Source organism: Populus trichocarpa, chromosome 11, assembly GCF_000002775.5.
Source record: "Populus trichocarpa isolate Nisqually-1 chromosome 11, P.trichocarpa_v4.1, whole genome shotgun sequence".
Taxonomy (NCBI): domain Eukaryota; kingdom Viridiplantae; phylum Streptophyta; class Magnoliopsida; order Malpighiales; family Salicaceae; genus Populus; species Populus trichocarpa.
Window position 1 is genome coordinate 2,725,188 of NC_037295.2, and position 23,908 is coordinate 2,749,095.

The 23,908-nt window shown below is 31.1% G+C and overlaps 2 protein-coding genes and 1 long non-coding RNA gene across 9 annotated transcripts in view; 2 read left to right on the top strand and 1 right to left on the bottom strand.

Annotated features, from left to right (window-relative positions):
- The first annotated feature begins 95 nt into the window (after positions 1-95).
- LOC7497028 (G-type lectin S-receptor-like serine/threonine-protein kinase RKS1) lies at positions 96-3,625 on the top strand. Its single transcript, XM_024581653.2, has 7 exons — positions 96-1,700; positions 1,782-1,913; positions 2,184-2,326; positions 2,444-2,654; positions 2,729-2,966; positions 3,075-3,225; positions 3,301-3,625. The coding sequence occupies exons 1-7, from the start codon at positions 434-436 to the stop codon at positions 3,592-3,594; spliced, it is 2,436 nt and encodes an 811-aa protein (XP_024437421.1). The 5' UTR covers positions 96-433; the 3' UTR covers positions 3,595-3,625.
- Positions 3,626-5,169: 1,544 nt separating this feature from the next.
- LOC18102911 (G-type lectin S-receptor-like serine/threonine-protein kinase RKS1) overlaps positions 5,170-23,908 on the bottom strand; it is a 95,896-nt gene continuing 77,157 nt past the window's right edge. For 5 of the 7 annotated variants that reach the window (XM_052445333.1, XM_052445336.1, XM_052445337.1 and 2 more), the window contains exons 3-8: positions 7,054-8,035; positions 6,537-6,799; positions 6,212-6,422; positions 5,910-6,147; positions 5,667-5,817; positions 5,170-5,556 (exon numbers count right to left, since the gene is read on the bottom strand). In XM_052445333.1, coding sequence (XP_052301293.1) covers positions 5,248-5,556; positions 5,667-5,817; positions 5,910-6,147; positions 6,212-6,422; positions 6,537-6,799; positions 7,054-8,035 — 2,154 coding nt within the window. In that variant the 3' untranslated portion in view covers positions 5,170-5,247. Of the gene's footprint in view, positions 5,557-5,666; positions 5,818-5,909; positions 6,148-6,211; positions 6,423-6,536; positions 6,800-7,053; positions 8,167-23,908 lie in introns of all 7 variants that reach the window. The other 2 variants (XM_002316657.4, XM_052445326.1) reach the window with 2 other exon arrangements.
- Positions 7,887-23,908, top strand: part of LOC127903989 (uncharacterized) — a 75,354-nt gene continuing 59,332 nt past the window's right edge. Inside the window, exon 1 of the long non-coding RNA XR_008056797.1 lies at positions 7,887-8,035. This is a non-coding gene — a long non-coding RNA (uncharacterized LOC127903989). The remainder of the gene's footprint in view (positions 8,036-23,908) is intronic.

Sequence of the window (23,908 nt, forward strand, 5' to 3'; positions counted from 1 at the left end):
TGGTTAGTAGATTCCTCCCCCCATAATAAACGTTAAGAGATATAAAATGAAGAAAATGGAGCCAAGGTCGTCACTCTTGGAAATCACAACGAATTTCATTTTTATATATAGGCAAGAAAATTCTTTATATAAACTTACCTTGCTTTGATAGTTTTTTCCTCCTTTTTACTTCCAAATGATCACTACATCACATGACCATGATCTTTCTTCCAATTCAAACTTGCCCTTAAATGGCGACGAATCTTTTTTAATTTCAAGAATCCAACATCTTTCTTGGTGTGTGTGCTGCGGCATATTTTATAAAATTCCTAGAGCGCAGAGATGTAATTATCAGCCAAGGAAGTCAAGGCATATCATCTTGTTTAAAGGTACAAGCACCTCCTCAAAGCAAGAGTAACAACAATTATCAGCCAAAACAAGTCCAAAAGCTCAAATGAAGGCAGACAGACTGTTTCTGTATTCTTTGCTTTTGATTCTCCAATTCATTTTTTGTGTTTCCAAGGACTCCATAAACACCACCCAAATCATAAGAGATGGTGATGTTTTGATTTCCAGAGGAAATAATTTTGCGTTAGGATTTTTCAGTCCAGGAAAATCTAGCAATAGATATCTTGGGATTTGGTACCATAAATTACCTGAACAAACAGTAGTGTGGGTAGCAAACAGGAACCATCCAATCATTGGCTCCTCAGGGGTTTTGTCATTTGATGAATATGGAAACCTCAGTCTCTATAGTGACGGCAATCGAAATGTTTCAGTATGGTCTGCAAATGTTTCAGGGGAGGAAGCTGATACTTCTGTAGCTCAGCTTTTGGATTCAGGAAACTTTGTTTTGGTTCAAGAAAGTGGAAATATTTTATGGCAAAGCTTTGATTATCCAACACACTATGTATTGCCAGGAATGAAACTTGGGCTGGATCTGAAAACAGGTCTTGACCGGTTCCTGACATCGTGGATATCAGCTGATGACCCTGGGATTGGAGACTACTCATATAGGGTCAACCCTAGTGGTTCACCACAAATCTTTCTCTACAAAGGCCAAAAACGTGTCTGGCGAACTTCCCCTTGGCCTTGGAGACCACAGAGGAGGTCATACAACTCTCAATTTGTCAATGATCAAGACGAGATAGGCATGACAACTGCTATCCCTGCTGAGGATTCTGTTATGGTGAGACTACTGGTGGATCATTCAGGATTTGTTAAGGCAGTAAAATGGCATGAAAGCGATGGCCAGTGGAAGGAGACGTGGAGGGCACCACGGTCTAAATGCGACTCGTATGGATGGTGTGGTCCGTATAGTACTTGTGAACCTACTGATGCTTATAAATTCGAATGTTCTTGTTTGCCTGGGTTCGAGCCCAGGAATCCAAGTGATTGGTTGCTGAGAAATGGGTCTACCGGTTGTGTCAGGAAGCGGTTAGAGTCTTCATCTGTATGCAGGAATGGAGAAGGGTTTCTGAAGGTAGAAATTGTATTTCTTCCTGATACTTCTGCAGCAGTCTGGGTGGATATGGATATGAGTCATGCAGACTGTGAAAGGGAATGCAAGAGGAACTGTTCATGCTCTGCATACGCAAGTGTAGATATTCCAGACAAAGGCACTGGTTGTTTGACATGGTATGGCGAGTTAGTAGATGCAGTTCGATATAACATGAGTGACAGATATGATCTGTATGTTCGAGTCGATGCACTTGAATTAGGTACTTTCTTCCTGCTTTGTTTCGGTTACTGCCATTTGAAACAAAAATTCTGAATTCCTCACTATTTTCACTTTCATGCAGCTGAGAATGCGAGGAAATCAAATGATTATCTTGCAAAGGAGATTCCTGCCATTCTAATTCCCACTGTTTTTTCAGCTTTGCTGGTCATTAGCATAGTAGCTTATTTTTGGCGTAAGAGGAGAGGAAATAAAGGTAGGACAAAGCAAGAACTACTACACATGGTAGAGTAAAGGAATTAGGAAAATATTGAAATCTGAAATATTACTTTAGCAGCGTAAACACAAGGTTGTTATATGCAATATTCACAGCAGTTAGATGTTCTTATCGACTGTCAGTGTTACCTGTCAAAAACTTTTTTGGCAGCGGGTTACTTGTAATGAAGCTTATATATGTCCAACATTTTGTGCCTTTCTTCGAAATATATTATTCTGCTTAATTTTTGTGATTATATCTTCAAAATAGGTTCCTGGGTGGCAAATGAGCTCCGGAGAAGTAGCAGTGATCAAGATTTGCCATATTTCAAACTCAGCACAATATCTGCTGCAACCAACAATTTTTCTCCAGATAACAAACTTGGACAAGGAGGTTTCGGCTCAGTCTATAAGGTCATCTCCTGTGCATTATATCAGATGTGTGTTTTAGTCTTTGATATGATTCATTTTGATGATTTTTGAACTGATTATTCTGAGTTATAAAAGTTGACTCCTGTAATATGATTTTAGGGTGAGCTACCTGATCGTGAGAAGATTGCTGTAAAGAGACTATCAAACAATTCAAGACAAGGGATAGAAGAATTTACAAATGAAGTTAAAGTAATTGCAAAGCTTCAGCACCGAAATCTTGTGAAACTTGTAGGCTGTTGCATTCAGGGAGGAGAACAAATGCTAGTTTATGAGTACATGCCAAACAAGAGCTTGGATTCATTTCTTTTCAGTAAGTTATCGACATTTGACAGTCTACATCAGTTTAATGCAGTTCAAATGAAAAGGTGAAATGTTTTGTTACAGATGAAACAAGAAAGTTGTTCTTGGATTGGAGCAAAAGGTTTGACATTATTGTTGGTATCGCTCGTGGAATCCTATATCTTCACCAGGACTCAAGGTTGAGAATCATTCACAGGGACTTGAAATGCAGCAACATTCTATTGGATGCAGAGATGAATCCAAAAATCTCAGATTTTGGAATTGCTAGAATATTCAAAAGCGATCAAATTCTGGACAACACAAAAAGAGTTGTGGGAACATAGTAAGTACATTTACTCACCCAGAGATATAGATTAATAGAATACCATGCACGGATTTTCATCAAGAATGATAACATTAACTGGCAATCTTCCACATTTTTCTTGTGCAGTGGCTATATGTCACCTGAGTACGCAGTGTTTGGAAAATTCTCGTTGAAATCAGATGTGTTTAGTTTTGGGGTCATGTTACTGGAGATTGTAAGTGGAAAGAAGAACAACGAATTTAATCCTCAAAATCCTGCCCAGACCTTGATTGGACTAGTAAGAAACTTCTAGCACTATACCTAGAGTTAATTTTTGAACTCCTCCTGTATGCTAATGCTATTAATCACACAGGTGTGGGGGCTGTGGAAGGAAGACAGAGCATTGGAGATAGTCGATTCATCACTTCAGGTGCTGTATCATCCTCAAGAAGCTTTGAAATGCATTAAAATCGGTCTTTTGTGTGTGCAAGAAGATGCCATTGAAAGACCATCCATGTTAGCAGTTGTTTTCATGTTTAATAGTAGCGAAACAACCATTCCTTCTCCGAAACAGCCTGCTTTCACTTTCAGAGAACCTTGCATTAGTCCTCACGTAGCAGTGTCTGGCTGTTTGAATGTGACAATGACTGACATTGAAGGTCGTTAGTTAAAGATGTGCACCTGCTTTTATGACTTTGTACTTTAGATTCTTGAAGTAACGGGTTCTGCAAGTTGCCACTAAATATTTGTAATAATGCTAGCTTTCACTCCCTTCACTTATTGAAGGACTAATTGAAAATTGTTAAAGAATAAACTGTGATCAGCTTACTGCACTTGATGAGAAAAAAAAAAAAAAACTGATAAATCGTTAACGCAAGCAAAAAAGGAGTAAGAAACACAGCAGACAAGAAGTTGACAGAGGGTTCTTAAATCAGAACAGGAATCCTAGACCAAAAGCACTGTCTAACAACAGGAGACAAAAACAGACCACTAACAGAAACTTTGTGGGTCACGAAAGTTTTTCTGAAATGGGTTCCGCAGCATAATAGTTTTTCTTAAAAAAAAATATGAAAGTTTTCTGAGGGTATTTTTATATGAAATTTCCATGTCAGAGTGATACAGATGACTTGTGAGCTAGCACATTTGTTTAAATAGTAGTCTTTGGTGGCTGCTAGGGATCAGTCAAGAATTTGAACTTGGAAAGCAACGTTTGTTATTAGATTATTTATATGCATGGATACAAACTAGAGTTCCCCTTCTACACAAACATGATGTAGGAACAAACTGTTAGTTGCTCCTAAAAGCCTAGACTGATAGAAGGGGATAAATTTATTCCTATATCCCACTACATCATAGCATCTCAGTTGAAATTCCATCATGGATCTCATAGCGGGCCGCCCCAACGTTTCCGACCCCAAGAGAAAGAGAATGATTGCCAAAAAAAAAAAAAAACTTTCCCACTACCATAAGTTTAGGCTTTGGGAGCAATCGTGCAGTTTGTTCCTACATCAATACCTCAGTTCCATCAAGCTTCAGCTTGATTAGAATTACTGCTAGTTAGCAAAGTAAACTCCAATAGAGGGCATCCAATCAATGGATCCTCGGGGTTTCTCTCCATCAAGAAACATGGAAACCTTTTTCTCTATGGTGACTCTGACCAAAGGTATCCAGTATGGTCAGAAGATTGTGCTCTTGGAAATACTTGTGAAGCTCAGCTATTGGATTCAGGAAATCTTGTTCTGGTCCAGGCTAGAAGTAAGGGAATTGTGTGTGGCAAAGTTTCAATTTTCCGACAGATACCATGCTAGCTGGAATAAAACTTGGTTTGAAAAGGAAAACAGGTCAGGAACTGTTCCTGACGTCATTCACTAACGTTTTCCCATCATTGAAAGTGCTATTAATTAAGATACTTGGATGGAAAACGAGCCTTAAAAACAACAAATCTTAGCCGTCCAAACTACCATCATAAATATTATATAAATAAAATATTAAAAGAAAAATCCTAATTATATGAAAGCTAATACAGTTCTAGCTCCTGCATCAAAAGGAATGCAGGTTGTTTAGGAGAAGGAATTATTGTTTCACTACTCGACATAAGAACAAAAGACCGACTTGTATGCATTTCAAGGCTTTTAGGGGAAAATATAGCTCCTCCAGTGATGAATCAACTATCTCCAACGCATCGTCAGAAATCTTTGTTATTTAACTTTTCATTGAATTGGGTTGTTCGTGCTGGTGTGTGTTAAATCTCAAATCCCCAAGTATTTTCATTACAAATCTAATGGAACTTCATATTAGCAATTATTCAGACAGTACAGCTTCAGCGACAGGCAATTTCAGTAATTGTCACCTCATTTAGAGAACAATGTCCATCTTCTACGTCTAATGCTATATCAGGATTATTGTCAGATTTTCTAAAGAGGAATGCAGGTTGTTTTGGAGAAGGAATCTCTGTTTCGTTACTCAACATAAAAACAACCGCTAACATAGATGGTCTGTCCGTGGCATCTTCTTGCACGCACAGTAGACCAATTTGTAAGCATTTCAAGGCTTCACGTGGATGATACAACTCCTTCAGTGATGGATCAACTATCTCCAATGCTTTGTCTTGTCTCCATAATTCCCAAACCTGTGTTGTTCATATAAATCATTAACAAACAAGAAATAAGAGCAGACAACATCTAAAATTGTGAACATTGAAATTCAGCCAAGAGCACAATAGGCTATCTTATAACTCACATATCCAATCAAGGTCAAAGGAGGATCCTGTTGATAAAATATATTGTTCTTCTTGCCACTAACAATCTCTAGCAACATGACCCCAAAACTGAAAACATCTGATTTTGCGGAAAAGTTTCCAAACACAACATATTCTGGCGACATGTAGCCACTGCATCAGAAAAACAAGAGTAGTTTTAGTGTTCTTGGTAATCATGGATTGTACTTTGTCACTCGGTCTTTATTTTAGGCAAAGGTACTTACTACGTTCCTACAACTCTCCTTGTCCTATCTTCAGTTTGGTTGCCTTCAAATATTTTTGCAATTCCAAAATCTGATATTTTTGGGTTCATCTCTGCATCCAATAGAATGTTGCTACATTTTAAATCCCTGTGAATGATTCTCAGCCTGGAGTCCTGGTGAAGATATAAAATCCCACGAGCTATTCCAACAATAATATCAAAGCGTTTTCGCCAATCCAATAACAATCTTCTGCTTTCATCTGTTGAAACAATTATTTTTCAGACAGGTGTAAATCAGGGCAATAAATACTAAAAAACACTTACCGAAAAGAAACGAGTCCAAGCTTTTGTTTGGCAAGTATTCATAGATTAACATTTTTTCTCCATCCTGAAGGCAATAACCTAGAAGTTTCACTAGATTCCTGTGTTGAAGCCTTGCAATTACCGTAACTTCATTTTTAAATTCTTCTGTTCCTTGTCCTGAACTTCTAGATAACCTTTTTATTGCAACCTCCTTTGCATTAGCTAGCAGACCCTAAAATCATGCTACAAGATTAAGCCTCTAAATTCCAATTATGCAACTTAGAGACAAACAAATCTGTAGTATTGAGAAGCCATTTAGTTTTTAGCTAAATGCAAGAAACTCTACCTTATAAACAGAGCCAAAACCACCTTGCCCGACTTTGTTAGCTGAAGAGAAATTGTTAGTGGCCGCCGTTATGGTGCTGAGCTTGAAATATTCCAATTCAGTAGAAGTGCTGTTTACCTGCAGTTCAGTACCTTTTTTGGCTCTCTTCTTGAACCACAAAGAAGCAAACAGGCTAATGAGAAACCACAAGAATGCAATTGATGGTGCTAAAACGGCCAGCATCGTTTTTTCACGAGAATCATTTGACTTCCTTTTAGTATCAGCTGCATGAGAGTGAAAAGAACAAAGATGAACTCTATAGGAAAAACCACCCCATTTTCCAATGGAAATATGACAATACGTATGGCAAAGGGTAGTCCTTTTGGCACCTAAAACGTACCAATATCTATGGTTTCTTTCCTGCAGTGAAGAGCTTATTAACTACAGTCAAGAGCAGTGACAAGCATAGGAAAGCTCTTATAAATCAATATTTGTAATCACAATCCTATGAAATTGTTACGGAGAAGAAAAAGGGTACCTAATTCATATGCATCAACACGAACATACAGATCATGACTTTCACTCCTCCTATCATATTTAATGTCTACTAATTCCTTGTACCAATTCAAACAACCATCCCCTTTTCCGGGAATCACAATGACTGCGTATGCAGAGCATGAACAATTGCTATTGCATTCCAGCTCACAGTCTGCACGACTCTTGCTCGTGTCCACCCAAGCTGCAGCCGTAGTGTCCGGAAGCATTACATTTTCTACCTTCACAAACCCTTCTCCATGATCGCACACCGAAGATGTCTGTAGCCGCTTCCTGACACAACCACCGGACCCATTTCTCATAGACCATTCCATTGGGTACTTGGGCTCGAACCCAGGTAAACAGGCACATCCAAAGGTATTATAACTGGCAAGTTCACACGTACTATAAGCACCACAGTATCCATAATAGTCGCACTGTAACTGAGGGCACTTCGAGTATTCCCTCCACTTACCATCACTTTCTCGCCAAGTTAACACCTTTGAAAGTCCTGAATGATCCACTATTAGTCTTACCAGATAATAACCATCAGGAACTGTTAATTCACTGTATATTTCATCTGGATCATTTACAAAAACCATTTTGTATAAGCCCATCTGACTTATACTAATTGGCCAAGGGGGAGATCTACTAATTGGCTTTGTACCAGTATAGAGAAAGAATTGTGGTGAGCCATTTGGGTTGATCCTAACTGAAAAGTCTCCAATCCCAGGGTCATCAGCTGATCTCCATGATGTTAGGAACCGATCAGTTCCTAATTTTCGATCCAGCCCCAGTTTCATTCCAGGAAGCAGGATGTTCGTAGGATAATCGAAGCTTTGCCATACTGTTTTTCTGCTTCTTTTCCTGACCAATATCAAATTTCCTGAATCCAAGAGTTGAGCTGCACAAGTATCATTTTCTTCCACTGAAACATTTGTAGACCACACAGGAAGCTTTTGGTCATCGTTACCATAGAGAACGAGGTTACCATATTGGTCTACAAAGAGAAATCCTGAGGAACCAATGATTGGATCGTTCCTGTTTGCAACCCACACCACAGTTTGTTCTGGTACTTTATGGTACCAAATTCCAAGATATCTATTGCTAGAACTACCTGGACTGAAAAATCCTAGTGCAAAATTATTTCCTTCGGAGATAAGAACGTCACCTTCTTTAATGGTTTGGTTCGTCTTTAAGGAGTCTAGGGATGTACAAGATGAGAAATGGAGCATTAAAAGAGAAAAAAGCAGGAACAGTTTTTCAGCTTCCATGATGGGGTAAAGTGGATCTTGGCTTTTGGAAAGTGTCAAATTTTGCTTTGTGGAGAATGGATATGGCCTTCAGACAAGTCTCCAGAGAAGTTGCGTGACGGAATTAGGCATCTCTTTAATGAGTTACTCTTTTCAACCTTCAAAGTCTAGACAATGACTTGTTTTTGTTAAAATATCAATGTAGATTTTTTGGAAACGACACCGTCCTCTAGTTTTAGAAATATGTAGTAGGTTGCAGACACATACAAAAACAACATAAAAAAGACAATATAAACACAAAGACCGTAATAATTATAATTCAAACTTTTATTAGTCAATATTTTTCTAAACAAATTTAAATATTAAAGCTTTTAATAAATCACCATAAACAAAACTTAAAAATTAATAAAATATTTCTAAGTAAATAAAAAACAAATTTAAATCAACTTGGAAAATATGACATTTTCAAAATAGTAATTTCTAGTACTAGTTTGGAGGCTTTAACGAGCTTAGATGCCTTCATAAATCAAACCCTATACAGAGATCATGGCTTCTAGAAATAAAATTTATGTTCATTATTTTAAGGTCATATGTTGGATAAAAATCTCCTACATCAATCTCCTCGTGTTGGAAATAACTCGTCTTCAAGTTCAAATTGTTCTCGTTTTGACCTCATGAATGCTCAATCAAAGCTCTAAAACTCCCTTCCATTCTTCCCTTAAGGTATATAACAATATTATATATCAACTTAAATTCTTTATTAATATATGTTGTATCTATATAATTTTTGAACAATTCTATCTTTGTGATAATAATAAACTTATAATTAAAAGGATCAACATAACCTAAATCAATAATTTAATTTTGTTACTTTGCACATAATTTCTAACCTATCAATATGAACACCATTGATAACATTATTGCTACTTTGCAATCATTGTTTATGCTATTATTATTATCATAAGTTTGGCTAGGTGATCATATATATATATATATGATTTTAGTGTTCTTTGTTTTTTTTTTCACTTGGATCGTTTTTTAGAACTTGATTTTGGTTCTTGAGAAATAATTAGAGTTGTCAGTGTCACGCAAAAAAATAAGGAAGGATTTGATCTTCCATGTGTTTGGTCTAACAAATCTAAGCTACGTGGCTTTCTAACTTCTTTTTTTTTTTATGTGTTTCTTGTGCTATGTTGTTGATTCCTCTTTTTGTTCCATGATCTTAGGAGGTTTTTAAATATTGTAAGGATCTCTTGCTTTCTCAATTTATTATATTTTGTTGCACTCTATTTTTTTTTTTGCATATATATTGTGTTTGAGCATAGCATGTGTTGTTATTTATTTTTGGACCTCACATAAACATACAAAATACAAAAAAAAAATTAAAAAAAATGGAAAACAAATATACATTAGTGGGAAGAACATGAAAGATATCTAGAAAATTGTCACAGACTAGGAAGGGAGAATCAAAATATTCAAAGTTAAAAAATTGACAGTTCAATTTTGAATCATGAAAGCCCTATTAACAAGAAAAGTTCAATTTGAGAAGAAAAATTCAAAATTAGATGTTTAATAACTCAATTGAAAATTTTCAAGGTTTAATTGTATTTATTGAGGGCTTAATTGCAATAAAAATTAGTTTTAAAGTTCAATTTGGACTTTAATGGGAAGAAATTGAAGTTTGGGGGTTGAATTGTAATTTTAAAAAGCTAATTTAGTTAGTTAAAAACATGACATGACATCATTAATATGATGCGGCAGATAGAGTGATGGTGCACCCTTCCTGTTGTAACCCAATTTTGACTCATTGGCTTTTAAATTTAATTTTACAGGGTTTAAAATTTAAAATTAAAAGATAAGAGATTTATTTCGATGAAAAGTGTGATTTGTCAACTTGCATGAAAACTAGAGACTACAATGTGCTTTTGTCATTCTATCCTTATCTTTAAGATAATCCCTGTCTTCAAGATAATCCTTGTCTTCAAGATAAAAATAGTTATATGTTTCCAAATTTGATTCTTAATCAAATTCAAACTTTAAAGAAGAGAATGAGTTTAATTGAAACTTTGTTTCTCACACGCGAAGGGACTCTGACACTATAAATACAAATATCAGTGTATGCACAAAGGGGGGAAGACAATATAGAGAAAAAACAAAAAAAAAAACAAAGGAGAAAAACAGGGGAGACGACAGAAGTAAGAAAACAAAGGAGAGAACCAAAAAAAAAAAAAACCAAGAATAGAGGGAGAAGAGATTGAAAAGAGGAGAAGAAGGAGAGCATTCTCCTGCTGATGCCTGCACTGCTACCTTTGCCTTCAGCTTCACCAGGTAAAGTCTTCTTCATCTCTCTGTTTTTGTGTAATTGTTGCAAGAAAATAGTGTCAATGTAACTTAATTACCTTCATACTATGCAGTGTACGTGTGGGTTGAGCCACGCTTGCTTGCTGCCCAACCGGGTCACTGGCTTGGGGCCAGTGACCAAGCTGGGTTGGCTGGGTCCAGCCCAGCCCATGTTGGTTAGGCTAGACCCAGCCCCAAAAAAAAAAGAAAAGAAAAGAGAGAGGGTCAAATCTGGGCTTTAGGCTCAGCCAGCCCAAATTATGTTTATTAAGGGTGTGTTTGGCAAAACACACCCTTATGCCTTGGCTATAATTTTTATGCTCATTTTAGTTTGATATTTAGCCAAACGAGTCCCTTTTTGATATCAGAAAATTCCAAAAATATTTGAGGATCTTTGTTGATTTATTTGTGGGCCCCTCGCACTTTGATTTATTTTTTTTCTTTGCGTTTTGTATTTGTTTTAAGTTATGTGCTCAATCTGGGGCCTATTATTGTTAAATACAAATATGTCGTGCAATATTTTTTTTTATTTCCATCTAAAAAGGGCAAATAATAATAAAGGATAAACAAGAAAAAATATGACATAGAAAATTTCTTCTTCAAATGTATTTTTTGTGAAAATATTCACTGACGCTAGAGTTAGGAGTATCGTATTTTTTGGATTTGTGCGATATTTACCAACGTCAGAGTTATAAATATTCGTAGGAATTGTTCACTGATACCAGAGTCAGGAACATGAAAGGAAGAATAAAAAAAGGGAAAAGGAGAACAAATTCTTAAGCAATTTTAAAGAAAACCAGCAATGCAGCCTGCCTCAAGTAAGACGCTTAGGGGGGTGATAGCATTTTCCCTTTTGCATAACCAGTCTTGTACCATAAAATCTTTGTTGACCAGTTAAGGTTCCTAGTGACCGTAATACTAGGTGGCGACTCCTTGAACTAGATATTTTCCCCTAAAAGAACAAGATGTCAGATATCTGTTCTTTTTTCTAGTAGAGTGATAATTTTTAATCGGTCACCGCGATGTCCGGGTGTGACACTTCCGATGGTGAAACCTGAAAATATTTTAATATAGTGCATCCTTAGTTTTCAATTGAATCAAGAAACCAGCATCTTGGGTTATGTATAGACAAATTCAATTCATTCGGATCATTTGATACTCCTTGTTGGTCCGTGATACATTTTACAAATTGTCACCAGATATGTGTATAAGGCCGAAGTTCATGTTTTTATCAACAGTCATACCTGGTTATAATAGTCCGAGTTAAAATATAGATGTTTGTCTTCGATGGTGGTTTGAAAGGATTTCAAACCTTCATACATCTCTGAGGTTATATGGGCAAAATATATTTAGCATGTGATGTCTGATCATTTTGTGCGACAATCACACTCTAGTGCAAAGAACCAGAACTAGCAAGTTCACGAATTTGTTACCCACACATCAGCAGCTCTATTCCATTTGTTTCACATGTGAAACCAATAGTAAGATTTGTTTTTCATTATATATATTTTTTATTTGTTGTTTTCTATAAATATATTTAATTAACAGTTTTATCTTGCAGTATACAGATTTTCGACATAAACCAAGCCCCATTGATGACCGCAAAAAAGTTAAGGGTGCAATTTCATATTTTAGATTAGCTAGGACACATTATGCTTAATTGATAATTCCTAGAAAGTATTTTAATTCATTGCAAGCATTCGTGCGTTTTGGATAAGATATGGTCATCTAGCCAGGTGGCACGCATCGTTTGGCAGAGACCACAGGCGTTGGAATTTTTGCCTTAAGGTGTTTTTTCTATGTTAACTTTTCAGTCCAAGTTTTGTATAGTTGTTAGACCTTTTAGTTAGGGTAAGTGAAAATATCATAATCTCAATTATGAGTCTGATGAAAATAATATTTATTTAATATTCTAATATTTATTTGATTTGATTTTTATTAGTTATGTCAACTTAATTTATTATTTAAAACAATTTTATACTTTAGTGGCATTCCACAATTGATATTCAAAATTTATTAAATCAGATTTTTTTTAATTTCTTAACTATGATTTTTAAATATAAAAAACTTTAATTTATTAATTTCAAAGATATTATTTTTTAATATTTAAATAGTTACCCTTAAGAGATATTACTGCACAACCATTTAAGTAATTATATTGTATAAAAAGTAAAAAGCCCAAGAAGCCCATGATTATTTTTATAATAATCAATTAAGTACGTGAAAATACCGTGTTATCCTTAAAAGATAGGCAAAGTTTTTAAATTGAGAAAGGCAAAATAGTAAATTCAAACATATATAATTTTTAAGTTTTTGTTAATTCTACATGGAAATAAGGAGTTGATGTATGATATATATTTTTTAGAACATTATAATATTTGATTTCAAACATGTTGGAAGCGAAAATGGAAAAACGGGTAAAAGGGAGAAAATTGACATTGAAATTGTGGGATCGGATAATTGGTCTTTTCAATGCATTTTTCAATTTTTTTTATATATAAAATGCTTAAAAGACTGGAAAGAGAGTTTTGCACTTTCGTGGCCAAGGTCCACACATGCTCAAATTTTGGATATGAAGACTTTTGGGCTTTCCTTGTGTGTGTGTATATATATAAAATTAAAAAAATCAGAGATTACCTTGAGTTTATTATTCTAGAAATCGAAGCAAAAACATAAGTTGTCAATATATATATATATTCTAAGATGAAAAAACTAAAATTAATGTCTAAAATTGATATATACTTAAAATGAAGAGTTTTAATTTGACATGCAAACAATTAAATAATAGTAATTTGAATTTATTGACGAGTTTTTTCTAATAAAATGAGACTAATGAAGAAGGATTTTTTTTTCAATATACAACTTTAACTTTATATTAATGAGTACAATTTTCAATTTCATGGTTAGCTCATGCTATAACTTTGGTAAAAGATTTCAAAAGCTTTATTTTCTTGAGGGTAAAAAGACCATACCCATCTGAGTTCAAAAGAGGCCAAAAAATTACTATTTAAGATTTTTTATATTTTCTAGTTAATTTATGATTTTTTTTTATTTTGATTAAAACTTTTTTATTATTTTTTTATTTTTATTTAGGATGTTTTTCCTAGTTTTCTTATGACTTTTATTACTTTTCATTTATTTTCTGAATTTATAGTTAGTTTAGTTAAGTTTTTAGGTTTATTGAAGGAATTGCAAACCTCTTAAAGTGATAGATTATTTGGAAAAAAAATATTCAATTATAAAATTATAAATTAAAATTTCTATGTGATTTGTTTTAGAATTATTTTGTATTTTTTTGTTTTTATCTTTCTCGTGGTACTTTCATCTGCATCAGTAGTATAAAAAACTTCAATTTATAATTTTATTATTAAATATTTATCTTCAAATAATCTCTTAAAATACAAGATAAAAATCTTACTTATACTAGAAAAAACACCCTAAAAAAAACTAAAAAAAATAATAAAAGAGTTTCAAACTAAATAGAATGTTTTTTTAAATCAACTAAGTAAATATTGCAAATCCCAAACAATAATTTCTTAGACTTATTTGAAAGTCTCTTCATATTTGGATTGATACAAAACTTTAACTTTATAATAAATAAAGCACAAAAGGAATTCCCATTAAAATAACCTAATTCAATAGTTGAATTAAAAGGAATTCCCATTAAAATAAAGTTGGATTCTAAAAAAACAATAGTCTCCTACATCATAAAACACTACTTGTACTCGCCCTGTGCTAGTTTTTTAATTTTATTTAAAGGTACTAGGTTTTTTTAAAAAAAATCAGAAAAAAGAAAACGCAAGGACATGGTTAAAATAAAGAATTCTAATCTTTACCAAATTTGGTTATGAAGAACTTTTTCCCATAATAAATATAAAGAGACTTAATATCACGCCTCGAACCAAGACTCATGAAATTATTTTATGTGCACGAAAGAAATTTTAACTTCAAAAATAAAAATTACATTCAAAATAATATTCAATTAAAAGAAAATACATTGAATCATAAGTTAATTAAGACTTTAATAATATAAATCTAACTTTAAAGTCAAATAAAAACAAATGTAAGTCTAAATCAAAGATAATAAATTGATTTAATTATTTAAATATTAAAGTCTAGAAATTAGCTATAAACTTCCAAAACAACTAAATGACATTCTAAGCCTTTTCCAAAATTAAATAAAAGGTGAGTGCCACACACCGATAACAATTCATACTTAACTAGATCAAACATGTCAAAACTTATAAATTAATGCTACTATATTGATTGATAATTTTACCCATATTTACCTTGTATTTTACCCATATTTTATATATAAAATGCTTGATATTAATTATTTTATATTTTGAATGTACTTTAGATGTAAGATTCGAAAATAAGTAATTTGGTGATAAAATTCAGACCATGTTCTAGCTAGTGTTGAATATTGATATATTGACATTTGATCGATATTTTACATAGAACTTGAGCTGTATGGTTGAAATAAAGTGATTCATATGGAATTAAAAAGCTAACATCCATACCTTTTTATACATATATAGCAAGAAAAAAAAAGCATTGAAATCATAGCCTTCAGAAACAAGTTTTGCATTTTGCCAGTTTTGACCTTAGGTCATTTCGACTTGAATATCTTGAGTTAGAGAAGTCTATTTGATGCAAACTCAATTTTGTTGGATTTCTGACTCAAAGACCTATCAACCTATGGAATTTCAGCTAAAAAAAATCTCATGTGAGAGATATGATATTTCTAAGACAACCTATAAATTCTGTTAACAGACAGGTTTTGTGAAGAAATAAGTCTCAAACATCCAAACCGACAGGACAATTATTTTTTCATATGAAAATGGTTTTTATTTAGGCAAATTAACTTCACTAAATCCAAAGTCAAAACTTGAAGATTTTATATAAGACTATTTTTCCTTCTTTATAAGAAAGTAATTATTGTGTTACTTAAATATAGATTGTCTATTTTGGAAATGACTTTTATATTTTTAGGATACAAACGGACTAGTAGGAATGTGAGGATTATGGTTTCCTATCATATAAAAAGAAAGAGAGAGAGGAAGAGAGGGAGGCGATAACAAAAGAAGAAGAAACTCTCATCTTTTTTTCCTACACTTGACATTTTGTTTTCATCCTTTCTTTTCCTTAGTTTTTTTATAGTCATACGAGACTAAGTTATTTTTCTTGGTTGAAAAGATACAGAAGCCTTAAAATTTCAAAAAAGCTATGAGATCTATTTTATCTTTTCTTTTCAGTTTATATGATGAGTATGGATGTTTTTCTATGCTTATTTTTTTATGACTGTTTAGTTTGATTGATTAGAACGACTAAGTTTTTATTCTTACCAATCTATTGCTAAATTTTCTATCAAAATCAGAGTTGTGATATTTAACTTGTGAAGCGGCTAAGTTTAATAATTATGAAAGATCTATGCTATTAATTTTAGGGAAAACAATCAATTAAATTGAACATAGACTGTAGACAGATATGTTGTCTAGATTTATCAACCTATCTAGTTCTTAAGGCTACCGTTGAATTAAATTGCTAGTGCGGACGCAATGGTTTCTTTAATGGTTAGATTAGTTATACTGCATGTCAGTTAACTGATTAATATTAAGAAAAGATAAATATTCAGAATATAAATTGACGAATCGTTTCAATAATTAGTTTTGATTTCTGTCGTTGAACATTTAATTGAAATGTTTTTCTCTTAATAAGTTTCGGTTTATTTAACTTAGTTTGAGTACTTTATTTTGTTTACCTTACCTAGCTTAGATAATTTCAACCCCTCAACTTTGAATCATTTAGCATAAAAACCCGAACTAAATCTTTCTCGTGGGATCGACCTCTTACTTGCTCTATATTATCTTATTTGTTTAAGTTAGGGTAATTAATTTGTGTGATCATGACATTGCAACACAAATAAATATAGCTTAAAGTATATTCAAAGAACTTTTGCAATCATAAACATATTTTTATAAAACACTTAACATTATTTACAAAATCATTTACATGCATGATCCACCTAATTTACAAAACAATAATTATTTGAAAAACTCATTTTGTACATAAGTATATATTTTCTAACTTAAAATAACTAACCAAAGTGATGAAATATTACTTGCATGTTACACAAATCCAATATATATTTGTCCTAGAGACAACCAAGCACTCTTAACAACCTAACAATAATAATCATTATAAATTATATGCTCATTGATATCCAATGCAATACATGAGCTTGTTTCTAATTCATAATTTAATAAAAAAAAATTAAATATATCACTTGCTTCAATGACCTTAAAATTTCCATGAAAAATCACCCAATACTAGAACCGTGTTATTACAACCCCTTATTTTACTTATAAAATATCTATTTTTAATAATTAAATACCAAAAATCACCCAATGCTAGAACCATGTTATTACAACCCCCTATTTTACTTTTAAAATATCTATTTTTAATAATTAAATACCAAAAATAATTATGTAAAACATATGACTATTATAGTTCAAATTTAAGAACATTATAAAATCTATTAGAAAAGGATAATAAATATTTTTATTTCAACTAAAACAATATTATAAGTATAATTAAAGTGGAGGTGTCAAAAATTATTAAGTGCAACTATTTTTTTAAAATAATTTGTTTAGTAAATAAATTAATTCATATACAAATCAAGTTCTTTATGAAATACTTTTCACTAATTCAAATTCTACATGAAAAGAAATTGATAGTAGTATATTAAAATGTTTAAAACTTAATTATAAAAGTTATTCATCAATCTTCAAAATAAATTTTAGTTATTAACTACTAAATTTCACTAATAAAAAGTATTTTTTTCATAAATTTAAAAATACTAAAAAATATATTAAAAGCACACTAAAATTTCCTAGTAACATATTAAATAGAAACAACAAACTTTAGGTCTTAAAATATTCAGGGAGAATTGCACTTTTTAATAAAAAAAAATAAAATTAAAGAGTATTTTATAAACTTATAAATTACAAATTCAAGTGACTTACATCCGACTGTCATAATTTTTAATCCACAACTTTGATTTGGGCAAATGACTTATCAAATCAAAGAACTTACAACATACTATAACTAGGTACTAAATTCCAACCATAACAATCATTGGAAGACCAGATTCCTGCGGTCCAAAATTACCAACTCATCCTTTTTTTTCAAATCTCTTAATTTCACTATTACTTCTTAAAAATATTTTTTATTAAAATATTTTTTTTAAAAGAATATATATATTAAAATATTTTTTTTATTTTTTAATAAAATTTATTTTTAAAATTAGCAAATTAAAATGATTTAAAAATATAAAAAAAATTTAATTTGAAACATTTTTTATAAAAATTTTGCAAATCTCTATTTAAACCACACTGTTTTTTCTTTTTAATTTTAACCTACTCGAAGGCCGCTCAATTTTTTTTTTAATTTTAATTATATGAGTTCTTTAACATACCTCAAATTTTTGATATTGATGTTGACACTTTTGTTATTCACAACATATATTTAGTAGAGAAATTGTGTCCTACAAAATCAGAAATCATATGATTGAGATTGTAAAATTCAAAAAATAAAAAGTTTTAAATCCAAAAAATAAACTAATCTTAAAATGGTTTCAGTTTTTTTATTTAGTTTTTTCAATCATCATTCATCTAGTTGAATTGATTTTTTTTTTCAAAATAAAGAGTTTTACAAGGACTAAATTGCATAAATTTTAAGGGTGCAATTTCATATTTTAGATTAGGACACATTGTGCTTAAATGCTAATTCCTGAGAAAGTATTTTAATTCATTGCAAGCATTCGTGCGTTTTGGATAAGATATTGTCATCTAGCCAGGTGGCACGCATCGTTTGGCCGAGACCACATGCCTTAAGGTGTTTTTTCTATTATAACTTTTCAGTCCAAGTTCTGTATAGTTGTGAGACCTTTTACTTAGGGTAAGTGAAAATATCATATTCTCAATTACGAGTCTGATGAAAATAATATTCATTTAATATTCTAATATTTATTTGATTTGATTTTTATTAGTTATGTCAACTTAATTTATTATTTAAAACAATTTTATACTTTAGTGGCATTCCACAATTGATATTCAAAATTTATTAAATCAGATTTTTTTAATTTTTTAAATAAATTTTCAAATTTAAGAAACTTTGGTTTATTAATTTCCCTATGCACTGCATCGCTTGAACTTTAGTCTTTAGGGTTTTCTTTCAAGTGGGCAGCATGAGAAAATATCTATCGGACAAAAACAGTTTTTTAAGTACTGATATAGTTTTTTTTAAGGAAAAAAATCAATTAATATAAGATTTGACACACATTAGAAGATACTGTTTTTAATACTAAGACACTTATACATTAAAATTTATTTTTTAAGTATTAAAATAAAAATATATTAAATAGATATGGGTCAACCTGAATCAATCATTTAAATTTACGATCAAAGTTATAAAACTATGATAATCTCATAAAAAACAAACAAATAATTATGTTCAATTTCAAAAGCAATCTAATAATGAAGAATAAAATTCAAAATTAAAATACTCAATTAATTTTTTTTTTAAAATCTAAATAAACCCGAGACAATTTATTAAATCCATGATTTGAATTATTTATTCCACTAGATTTAAAAAAATCTAAAAAAAAAGAACAAACATGACATGCATGTGAGATTAAAAAAAAAGGAACTAACGAAGGTTTTTTCTATTTTTTTTTAATCTTCCGGGGGGGCTGAAAATGCATCTAGGGGCATGACCACCCACCTGACCTGTACAAAAATAAAAATATTTAATGAAAAACAAGTTAAAAAAAAAAGATAGGAATGAAACTGAGTTAATTTGTTATACTCGGTCATACATTCCACTAAATTTAATAATATATTATTTATTAAGTTATTTTTTATTTTGTTATACATCAATCAAGAATGTAAGATGTGTTTTTGTATCAAATAAAAAAAATTAAAATACAACAAACAGGATAGGCAGGCACGTGTAACAAAACAATGGTCTCTTTTTAAAGTTAAATAAGAAAAAATGGTCTTTTATAAGCCAATTTAAAAAGGAAAAAAAAAAAAAAGAGGTCGTATGCATCACCTACCATAAAAGCATACCAAATAAAATATAATGCAGTGAGGATATGATATTTATATCTAAACAATTCACTTAATTTAACTAAAAAATAAAAAAAATAAAAAAAAGCTAAATTTAACAAAAAGTGACAAAAAAGGACTCGAGAAAACCTAAGTAATTTTTAAAATCAGTAACAAAACCCTATAAACAGTAAATAAAAAAAATGAATTATTTAATTAAATCAAATATTGAAGGATGAAACTTAAAAAAACATGAGTTTAAAAAAGAACAAAAAATGAATCGGAACAAATCTTCTAAATCTAAGTTAATCTTCTAAATTCATAACCTATTAAATCTTAGATCTAGGCTCAATAAAAAAAAGCTTAATTTAATTTTGAAGGATGAAATAAAAAAAATCGTAATTTTTTTTTGTCAAAGCAAAGAAAGTAGCTATAAAAATAAAGGTGAATGAAATCGTTAAAAAAATAAAATTTAAAAATGATCTTAAATAAAATAAATAGTAGTCAAAAGAATGGATATCAAATTTGATAGATTAAGAAAATTTTAAGGATAATGAAATTGAAAATAATCAAATGAAAAAATAAGGATCAAATCAAAAGAAAAAAAAAAGCCAACTAGGGCCAAATTACTAAATGGACTTATATCACACGCACCACCTAGAGAGGCAGGCCACACTATAATGAATTGAAAAACACCGAAGAAAGCTATTTTTGATAGTTGTAAGCCGTCGCACATACCGTTTAAACACGACAGAGAGGCGTATTCACTAGCATGTTCAATGAATGCATTAACCATTTTTTCTTTTTTTTCTTTATATTTATTAAAAGACTAAATTGATCACATAATAATAATAACAACAACGACGACGACAACAACAAAAAAAAAAAAAGGAAAGTATGAATTAGCCCTTAGAGGCATAGTTAGAAAATTTTGATTTTAAGGACAATATAATCATTTTATCGTGCTATAAAATATAAAATATAAGAAATGCCTCTAAACTTGAGGAGCATAGTTTTTTAAAAGCATTTAAGTAATTATACTATATAAAAAAAAATGAAAAGATCATGAAGCTCATGATTAATTTTATAATGACCAATAGAGCATCCAAAAAGATTGCCCTTGAGAGATAGGCAAAGTTTTTCGGTTGAAAAGGGAAAGTAGTAAATTCACTACTATAATCCATAATAATTCAAGACATATCTATAGTAATTTTTCCATGGGATTTAGATTTTTGTTAATTCTACATGGAAATCAAAAGTAGATGTATTTACAATAATCATTTCACTGGCTTGGTATCTTGTATAATATATATATATATATATATATATATATATATATATATATATATATATATATATATACCAAAAAAAATTAGAGATTCCCTTGAGTTTATTATTCTAGAAATCAATGCAAAAAAATAATTTTTCAATTATTGTTTTCTTATATAAATTTTAAGATGTGTTGCGATATCGCGGTCGCACAAATTAATTACCCTAGCTTAAAACACATAAGATAGTATAGAGCAAGTAAGGGATCGATCCCACGAGGAAGATTTAGTTTAGATTTTTATGCTATATGTTATGCAATTGGGGGGTTTTGATTTGTGATGATCTAAACTATGGAAGAAATTAAACTAGCAAACAAAATCAATTGAAACCGAAATTAATCAAGAAAACAAACATTGGTCGCAAGCACACTACACCAACGAAAATTAGAACTGATCCTTGAAACGAAAATTGCAGTTTATGTTCTGAAATTTTATCTTTTCTTACGTTGATTAATTAACGGATCCGCCGTATAACTAATCCTAACCAACAAACAATCAAAGTGTCTGCACTAATGATTTAATTTAATGGCAGCTTTAAGAACTAGATAATTTCATCAAGATTAACATACAAGCTGTCCGCAGCTTGTGTCACTTTGTTCAAATGTTCTCCCTAAGTTCAATAACGTAGTTCCGCCATAATTATCAAGCTTAGTTGCTTCACAAGTTCATATATCACAACTCCGGTTTTGATATTAAACTTAGCAATAGATTGTTTACAACAATAACTTAGAGTCCGCTCTAGCAATCATCAACAACAATCATAGGAAATATGCATAGGAAAACAATCATACTCATTCATAACATAAACTGAAAATAAAAGGAAGAATAAATCTCACGGTTCTTGAAATCCGAAGGTTTTTGCGTCCTTGCAACCAAGAAAAGAGCTTAGCCTTGCATAACTATTGAACAACTACTTCTAAAGATTGAAGAGAGCATGATTTTAGGGTTTGTAGAGGAGAGAATTTATGTTTATTCTCTGCTGGCTTCTGCCTCCCTCCTCTCTCCTTCCCTTCTCTCTTTCTTTTTATATGCTAAGAAACCCTAGTCCCTATTTTACAAAATAGTCCTCCCTTAAGTTGACAGTTTACATTTAAGTACTTCAATAACTATTTTCCTAAAAAAGAGAAATAGCCTTGCATTAAATCTTCAAGCTTTGAATTAGAGGAGCTAAATTGTTAAAATAAAAACTTGGACGCCGGTTTAGATGCTTCGAAACGTAATTTGGACATGTTCCTTCACGAAACCTGTTTGTTGGCAGAATTCAGCTGTCATCTTTGGAAACTCATATCTCCCTCATATGATATCGTTTTTGGCTGAAATTTTGATAGTTTATAGGACTGTTAGTCAGCAATCCAAAAAATTGAGTTTTCATTGAACTTCTGTAGCTCCAGATATTCAAGTCGGAATGGACGAAGGTCAACACTGGCAGATTGCGAGATTTGACTTTGAAAGCTGCGATTTCTATGATCTTCCTTATTTTATTTTCTTGCCTTAGATGTCCAGAAAGGTATGGATGTTGTCTTTTTAATTCCATTGGAATCACTTCATTTCGACCTCTAGAGCTCACGCTCTGCACAAAACATCGACTGAAGGTCAAATCTGCCAATTACCTCCAATTTACTCCTTTTTGCATCTTTCATCCAAAAGTGCCTTCAAAACATCAAACAAAGAATATCAAGGCATTTTATATATAAAACATAGGCAAAACACTAGTTAAATGTGGGTGAAACTATCGAATAATATGGTTGCATCAAGATGAAAGGATTAAAATTGATATCTAAAATTATTATATATTTAAAACAAAGAATGCAAATGGATTGAAGAGTTTTAATTTGACATGCACATGATCAAGATAAAAACAATTTGAACTCGATGAAGAGTTCTTTCTAACAAACAGAGACTAACAAAAGAGATTACTATTCAGGATCAAGGTAAAAGATTCCAAATGCTTTGTTTTCTTAAGGGTAAAAAGTTCATACTCATTAGAGTTTAGAAGGGTCCAAAAATTACTATTCAAGATTTTCTATATTTTCTAGTTAATTTATGATTTTTTTTTATTTAGATTAAAACTTTTTTATTATTTTTTCAGGTTTAATGAAGATGTTCTTCCTAGTTTTCTTATGACTTTTATTATTTTTTCTTTATTTTCAGGTTTTATTATTGGTTTAGGTAAGTTTTTAGGTTTATTGAAGGAATTGTAAACCTCTTAGAGTGATGGATTATTTAAAAAGAAATATTCAGTTATAAAATTATAAATTAGGGTTTTTGTGTGATTTTGTTTAGCATTATTTTGTATTCTTGTGTTTGTTATCTTTCCTGTGTTGCTTCAATTTGCATGAGTAGTATACAAAACTCTAATTCATAATTTTATTATTGAATATTTCTCTTCAAGTAATCTTCTAAAATACAAGATAAAAATTCTCTTTATACTTGAAAAAATATCTTAAACAAAACTGAAAAAATAATAAAAAAATTCCAAACCAAATATAAAAGAAATCTTAAATCAACTAAAAAAATACTGCAAATCCCAAATAATAATTTTTTAGACTTATTTGAAAGTCTTTCCACATTTGGATGGATATAAAATTTAAACTTTATAAGAAAATAAAAACTTTGAATTTTTTTATCAAAATTTTAATCCGATCGAACAGTTAAATAAAAAATTACATCTATTAAAATAAAATTTTATTTTAGAAAAAAATAATATATGCCTTCAATAAAATAGCTTGAAAGAAAACACTATTGGGACTAGTGGTTTTTCAAAAACATCAGCATTTCCTTTCCAGAGGTGCTGTTTCTTAAGAAAAAATATAAATTTCGCCCTA

Excerpts from the sequence above, each read along its gene's own strand:
- LOC7497028 (XM_024581653.2), top strand. The coding sequence starts at position 434 with ATGAAGGCAGACAGACTGTTTCTGTATTCTTTGCTTTTGATTCTCCAA. Across the intron at positions 2,655-2,728 it reads CTTGGATTCATTTCTTTTCA|ATGAAACAAGAAAGTTGTTC; the intron begins GTAAGTTATCGA and ends GTTTTGTTACAG. Across the intron at positions 3,226-3,300 it reads CCCAGACCTTGATTGGACTA|GTGTGGGGGCTGTGGAAGGA; the intron begins GTAAGAAACTTC and ends TTAATCACACAG.